Genomic DNA, 7398 nt, shown 5'->3' with positions numbered 1-7398 from the left:
AGGAAAAATCCTCTCTGCCAGGATTTTAAGGGAAGGGGGGTAGGAGGGTGGGAGAAGAAGGTCGGAGCGCGTGTGCGTGTGCGGATCGGGTGTGCGCGCGTGTCCCGCTACCATCACACTTCGGGTAGGGAGAGAGGAGGGAGGGAGGAAAAAAAAAAAAAAAAATCCTCTCCCCAACCCACACAGATATTTGTGTTGTTGTAAAACTGTTCGAAAGAAATGCAGGGGGGGACGTGCTCGCCGCCGAGGAGCTGCGGCGGCGCCTGGAGGGAAGAGCAGCCCCAGACCCCTCGGCAGCTGCCGCTCCCGGGCACGGACGGCGGGGAGCACGACCCGGCGCCGGGCCCGGACGGCGGAGACCGGCCGCCGCCGCAATGAGTAACGGCGAGGCGGCGGCACCGGCGGGCAGCGCGCCGCAGCCTCCCGCCCGCGCCTCCCTCGGCCGCCGGCCGCGGAGCCCGCCGCGGCCCCGGGCAGCCGCCCGCGCCGCCCCCCGCCCCGGCCGCCCCCGCTGCGGCCGGCGCCGGTCTCGGGGAAGTTTGGCCGTGCGTGAGGATGCGGATTTATTCCTCCTCCCCCCCCCCCCACCCCCCGCGCTTTCCTCCGGTGCCGGCACTCCGCGTAGCCGAGCAGGCGGCGCGGCACAAAGCCCGGAGCGGCTCCCGAGCCCTGCATGGGCTTTAGTTTGTGTGCGAGTGTGTGTGTGCGTGCGTGTGTGTGTGTGTGTGTGTGCGCGCGGGTGTGTGCGGTGTGTGCGAGTGGCGTTTCTTGTTCTCTTGCAGGGTACAATGTTAAAAAGCCACCGCTAGTCGCCCCCAGTGCTCCTACTCTCTGGGTCTTTTTGTCTCTAGTGCAGATTAAACGTCACGTCCGCACTTGAACTTGAATTTTATCCCATTGTACAGAGGCAGCCCCAGCCATAGAGAGACAGAGCGCTCCCAGAGAACCAGGACTCCGCCATCTTCACATTGCAATATATAATAGTAATAGCCAGCACCAGCCCAGCTGCACTGGGGGCTTCCTTCCTTCCAGTCCCAGTGCCAGGCGAGGGGGGAAGAGTGCAAAGTGGTGCAGGAGCACTGGCAATCCAAAAGCACCAGGGCAAAGCAGTGCCACTTGAACTGGGAAAGAGGAGACACAGTTTTGGCTACCCCTTTTCAAAAAAATTCTCTCTATATATCTACCCAGCAAGGGTCAATCTCTGAAAAACATTTTTTTTTTTTTGGCAATTTTTTGCGTGTGGGGGCAATCCCAATTCTAGTACTTTTTTTTTATATTCCTGCGGTTTTTTGCTTTTTCGATTTTTTTTTTTCCTTTTTTTACCCTCCTGGTGGAAAAGCACACTTGCCAATTTGCCAAGCACTCTGGAAAGAGGGAAAGAGAAAAGTGTCACTGGCGGTGCATATCCTCCCAAGTTCAAGAAGAGATCTGGAAGTCCAAGTGGCAGAAGCTGTGGAGAAAAGACAGAGTGTGTGAAAGAGAGAGAAAAAAAAGCGAAAAAGAGCTTTTCCTGATGATGATGATGATGATGATGATTTTTAATTGAGAGGGGATCCCATCCAGTGCACCACAGCAGCAACAAAAAGGAGGCTTTTTTTTTCCTTTTTAATTTTTTTTTTGAAAGAAGAAGAACTCGATAAAGAAGAAGAAGAAAGAGGAAAAAAAAAAAAGAGGAGGAGGATCGCCCCCCCAACACATCCCCCCAAACCAGTGCAGCTCTCCAGGCGATGCCAGTGTAAATGCCAGGGCAATGTCCCGTCGCAAGCAGGGAAACCCGCAGCACTTGTCACAAAGAGAGATTATCACACGTAAGTTTGAACTTGGAACCAGACCGAGCCGAAATCGAGGAGCAAAATTAGGGAAGGGGAGGAAGCGGTTGGGGGGGGGGGGGGGGGGAGACTCCAGGAGCAACCAAAGCTGGTAAATGACTTCAGAGAGAGGGAGAGGAGAAGGGAATTAAAGAGGGGAGGGGGGTGTGTGGCTAGGGGGGATGGGCTGGGGGTGGAGGGGGGGAGAAGCCCGAAGTTTGCTGTGCGTTTTTGCAGCGGTGCGGAGGTGAGGCGGACAGGCAGGCGGCGTGGAGCGGGGAAGGCGCTGCCGGCGGGGAGAGCGCGGCGTGGGGCGGCGTGGGGCTCCCCCGGGGAGCCGGTGCGTGTGCGGGGGGCGACGGAGCGGGGCGCGCCGCTCCGGACCGGGCCGGGCCGGGCCGGGCCACCCCGCCGGGGCTCCGCCGCTCGCCCCCGGCCCGGCTCCTCGTTCCCTGCTCCGGGGACAGCGCGGAGCGGTGGGAAAAGTTGGCCGAGCGCCTTGCCTCGGCGTGACAGCCGGGCCGGGGCGGCGGGGGGGGGGGGGGGGGGGTGGATCAAGGTGGGCAGCGAGAGGGGGGAGAAGCGGAGCGGCCGGGGGGGGTACTTAACGGGAAGCGCATGGAGGCTGTGGGCCGGACGGGCTAGCGCGGGCCGGCAGCGGCGGGCGCCGAGCCCCCCCGGCGCGGGGACGCGGGGCAGGTAGATGGGCAGGCTGCACCCTGCCCGCCCCAGGTGCATCGCCGGCGGGGGGAGATAACTCTCCTCCAAAGCGAGATTGGGGGGGGGGGGGGGGAGAAGGCAGGATCAGCTCGGCTGGGGCTTGAGGCAGGGCAGGGGCTGCGGAGGGGCCGGGGGCGGGCGGGGGTGTCTGTCGGTGGCGGGGGGCGCGGGGAGAGCCGAGGCAGGGGACGGGGCTGGAGGGCACGAAATGCGGGCCGGGCAGCGGCTCGGGTGCCGGGGCAGGAGCGGAGGCTGCACTTTGCCGAAGCTCCCATTGTGAAATGAAAACACGCACATACCCCCCCCCCCCCCAAAAAAAGGAAAGGAAAAGATAAAGCGGGGGGAGGGAAGGAGGCGCCCCCCCCGCCTCCAGCTCCAGCATCCCCCCTCCTCCCCGTTCCCACCCCTAAAGCCCCGGGAGAGGGGCGAGCGCCTGCAGGCAGAGTCGGGGGCAGGTCCCCGCGCCGGGCGCCCCGCTCCGCTGCTCCGCCGCTCCCGTCCCCGCGGGGCTTGTGCCGCGGGGGGGGGGATGTTGGGGAGGGGGCGCCTCCCGGGGCGCGGGGCCCCCAGCGCTCCCCGCTGCTCCGCCGCCACCGGGGCACGGGGAGGGCCCCCCCCCCCCCCAGTTCCCTCCTATAGCATCGGACCCGTTTGAGGGGGGTGGGAGAAAATGCCCGGCGGGCCGTAGCGAGGTTTGGGGGGGCGGAGGCCGGGATGGGGCCCCGCACCCCGCCGGGAAGGCCGGCCGGACACCCCCCCCCCCAAAAAGACGAGTCCGCAAGTTGCTATGCTGCGGGGGGCGGCGGCGCGCACGGAGCCAGCCCGGGGCTGAGCCTGAGCCGCGGCGGATCCGAATATTTATGTTGAGATTTTAAAGAATTTAAATAAATAAATAAATAAAATATTCCCCCGGCTTCTCTCCCCTCCCCTGAAAGCCAAGAATAGGAGCCATCTGCCAGGAGCATTTGGTGCTTGCGAGCTCCTCTCTTTCTTTGTTACCGGTGATAAATTTCTGTTTGTAAGATTTCCTTGGGAATCGAGATATATATGTGTATATAATTTTTCCACCTCCTGTGAGATTTTTTTTCTTTTCGTAGCGGAGGGTTGTGGGGGGACGGTTTGGGTCCCGAAATTTCATTTTCTTTCGCTCTGTCTTTCCTTTTTTTTTTTTCTTTTTTTTTTTTGGTGTGCGCCTTTATTTTTTAACCCGTTCCTCCTCCCCCCCCCCCTCCAGCCCATCAGCTGGTAGAACACAAATGAAGATGCATCTGGTATTCAGCTCTTTCTGGGGGGTTTGTTTTTAATTCATTGTTATTTGGAGTCAGATTTGCATCACCATAAAAGGTGGATTCCCCCCCTCCTCAACTCGTTAATTGCATTTTTGTTTTTAACCATCCGGTTTGGAAAATGCGTCTCCCTTTTTTGTTGGTGGCTTTTTTTTTTTCCTTTTTTTTTTTTAAGAAAAAGCATCAACCACCTAACCCCTCTAAATCGCCCTGTGCAATTTCTCCCACTTTTCTGTCTCAGTTGCGAGGAGATGTGGGGTGTTGAAAGGGGTTGTGCGGAAAATCTGGTTTGTTGCGCACGTCTGAATTTGTTTAAAGGGGTGAAACATTTCTTTTCTCGCTGCTGTTGCTGCTGAGGGGGGGGAGGTGGGGTGGAGAAGAGAGCCAGGTAGGTTTGTTCTTCCAATTTGATCTCCTTTTCTGATCGCTTTACTTGAAAGTAAATAATGAGGCAGGAGAGCATTAAAAGGTGCCGAGGAGCTGCGTGTACAATGGGTTTAGCGGGGAGGCTGGGGAGGAATGGAGAGCAGAGCGGTACGCAGCTTCCCTCCCTCCCCTCTTGTATTTATCTCTCTCTCCATCCTGAGGAAGCTGGCGAAGAAATCAGGCTGCATACTGAACAGTGGCAGAAAAAAATGAAGGTATCCAGGGGAGGAGGGGGTGGGAGCCGGGGGGGGGGAGCTGCGGCTGGGGCTGGGGCTGGGGTTGGGGCTGGGGGGAGCAGGAAGCGCAGGCATTTCAGCGCACAGCCGCTGAGCCTCAGCTGCAGGCTTGCAGGAGGGGGTTTCGCAATCCCCGCACTCCTCGGGAAGGTGTCATTCGTGGGGGAAAAGCAGCCAGGGAGACCGTCCTCTCTAAGAGGGAGTTTGGAAAGTAGCGGGCGACGGAATGGGAAACCAAAGCACTTCCAACAAAATAAAGCCAACCCCAAGCCAAGCCCCTCCAAGCTGGATGAATTGATACTGTTTTCAGAAATCTTGCATTTATGTCATGTTTAGCTTGGGCTTCCCCCCCCCCCCCTCCCTTTTTGGCATCTGTCAGGAGAGTTGCATTTCAGGATGGATTGGAGGTCTGTGCCAGCGAAGGAAAGAGAGATTGGGAGAGAGATGGGGGGAGAGAGAGAGAGAGAAGGGTTTTCTGACACTGCTCAGCTGGAGTTTATTGGGTTTCATGCTCCTGGTGTTCAGAGAAACGTTTAGATCCTGAGTGTAAGACAAACAAACAAACATAAAAAGCAGAGAAGCTGCAATGTAGTTGTGCTCCAGAGTTGCAGGGTCTCATTAGCACAGTGGTCTTTAAGACTGAAAACCGGAGTGGCCTGTTTGTCCTTTCCAGGCTCATCCAGGCAGCCTTGTAATGGATGCATGTGCAGGACAAAAAGAGGGGAAATACATGGGGAGAAAAGAGCAGCTCTGGACCTTTCTTCAGTGGTGGTGGACAGAACAAACTTGGTAGCTGAGCTCACTTAAATGGGTGGACAAAGTAAAAGAGACGATTATGTAGCGAAGAGGAGGCTGAGCTGTTGAGCTGCTCTGTGCAAAGAAATGTTATTTTGGTTTGATTCAAATTGCTGATTTTCCAGCTTAAGATCTTCTTTTTTTAACTTGAGAAATCTGTTTTCAAACTAGCCCTGCATTTTGCATTTAGAGGAAATGTGAAAGGCGCGAGCATGTGAAAAGCTCGCTGGTAGCAGTTTTGCAGAAGGCGGCAAAGCAAGAACATTTCTGTAGAGCAGCAGCAAAGATTGGGAGGGAAAGGCACAGTAAAATCATACAATTCTAGGTAGAGAACCAGGTTTCCCAAGGAGGCTCTTCAGTACCTGGTCAACAGGTTCCCTAGGAAAAGTAATAATTTCCTTTATCACTTTGTATTTGTACATAGTCATTAAAAACAATAATAAAAAAAAAACCTATGATTTTTTGCATATCAAAGTTTTGCAAATGGCTTCAAGGAGCTTCTCTTAAAATGCATTTAGATTTAGTGCAATTAATGCACTCTTCCTGTAGAAACCCCCCCCCACCAAGGCAATCAACTCTAGTACAAAGAGGATGGTAAGGTGTGACTGAAGAATTAGAGAGGAAATTATTATTATTTTGGAGATGGCTGACTTTTTCGTAATACCTGCATAGTTGTGCCCAGAAAAGCTTAATGTGCTTTTAAAAGACATTACATGTGTTGGCTTTAAATAGGACAGGACAAAAAAAAAGGTTGTGTGCTGTCGACTTCCAGGTTGCCTCTCATTTGAATATACTTGTATTGGACTTACAAGGTAAAAAAAAAAATATATATACTGGCACATTTTCATAGTTTCTGGTCTTCTAAAATATTTTTTAAAAACTGGTGCGGAGTAACTAGATTGTGGATCTAGATTGTTCCGTCCTTTTCGGTTGATGTGCTCAGTGGCTTAAATAGATGTACAGCGGGTGAGAAATCATTTTGCATTTTTTTGCTGGTCGGCAGATGCAAAGCATATTTTGTCAGGCTTATTTAAATATTGAGAAAGAAAAGTCTTCAAGATTTTACAACCTGGCTGCCTTCAATAGGAATGGCTGGAGCCCTTGTCTTGCGCAAAACCTATGTTTCTCTGCAGAACAAAGGGTTGTCTTGTGGCATATTTGACAATAATTATGACTTAGTGGAGTGTGCGCTCGTAGAAGTAGTACAAATTATTGATGCCAGTTACCGACTTCGGTCGACACCTCTTCAGCGGCTCTTCCCTGGGCTGCGCTTGCTGCCAGCACACCTCTTCGCTTTAAAAAAGCCTCGCGCAAGATGTTCGCTTCCCTTCCACGTTGCCTACCTGCATGGCTTTGCGCTCTGTGTTGTCTGTTGATGGAAAATACTTTCCAAAATAAACTTTGCTGGCTTTTTGAGTTGCTCGCACGCCTGCCTTGTGCCCCCGGCTGCCAGTGGCGGGTGTTGACGACTAGGGGGAGCTCATAGCCTGTATCATGGCAGGGCTGGCTCCGGCCCTGCGGCGCGGGATGCTCTGCCCCAGGAAGCCGGAGCCGCCGCTCAGCCCGCTCGCGGGGCTGCAGAACGTTTTCAGGGCGAAGTTGTAGTATTGATTGGCATGCGAAGAGCTATAGAGCGCTCGCGGAGAGGGGCTGCGAGCGAGGCAAATCTATTTTCAGCTAGATCGCCGCTGATTAATTGGCTCGGGCGGACAGGAGTTTCGAATTAAAATTAGTTTCTAACAGCGCCTTTTGTTGTCAACATACAGTGTTTAAATTCTCAACTTCTTGTCGGCAGATAGCGATCGGGGTAATGATACCTGTACAAGAACGAGTCTCGGGGAGTGTGGGGGGGGAATTCCACGGAGATCCGTTTGTTTGTTCCAGTGGACGTAAAAACACTGAGCAAGGAAGCTGGAGTTCTAGGAGAAGGTGTGTACAGCAACAAGGCAGACATAGACGTACATAATTTGGCGTTGATTACATGTCAGAAAGCCACATGTACCCTAGCCGAGAGGATTTGTTATTAGATAGTTTACCGTGCTTTGATCCTCAGGTCCTTAGAGCAAAAAATCTGCGGGTCCTGCAAATGAAAACAAGCATTTTTTTTTCTAGAGAAATAAACAGAAA

The 7398-nt window shown here is 54.1% G+C and overlaps 1 protein-coding gene across 4 annotated transcripts in view; it reads left to right on the top strand.

Annotated features, from left to right (window-relative positions):
- Positions 1 to 925: 925 nt before the first annotated feature.
- BCL11B (BCL11 transcription factor B) overlaps positions 926 to 7398 on the top strand; it is a 97034-nt gene continuing 90561 nt past the window's right edge. For all 4 annotated transcript variants that reach the window (XM_052783117.1, XM_052783115.1, XM_052783116.1 and 1 more), the window contains exon 1: positions 926 to 1808. In XM_052783117.1, the coding sequence (XP_052639077.1) occupies positions 1751 to 1808 (58 nt within the window). In that variant the 5' untranslated portion in view covers positions 926 to 1750. The remainder of the gene's footprint in view (positions 1809 to 7398) is intronic.

This window comes from Harpia harpyja, chromosome 3 (genome assembly GCF_026419915.1).
Source record: "Harpia harpyja isolate bHarHar1 chromosome 3, bHarHar1 primary haplotype, whole genome shotgun sequence".
Lineage (NCBI taxonomy): Eukaryota > Metazoa > Chordata > Aves > Accipitriformes > Accipitridae > Harpia > Harpia harpyja.
The sequence above is the reverse complement of the archived record's forward strand: the minus strand, read 5'-3'. Positions and strand labels throughout refer to the sequence as shown.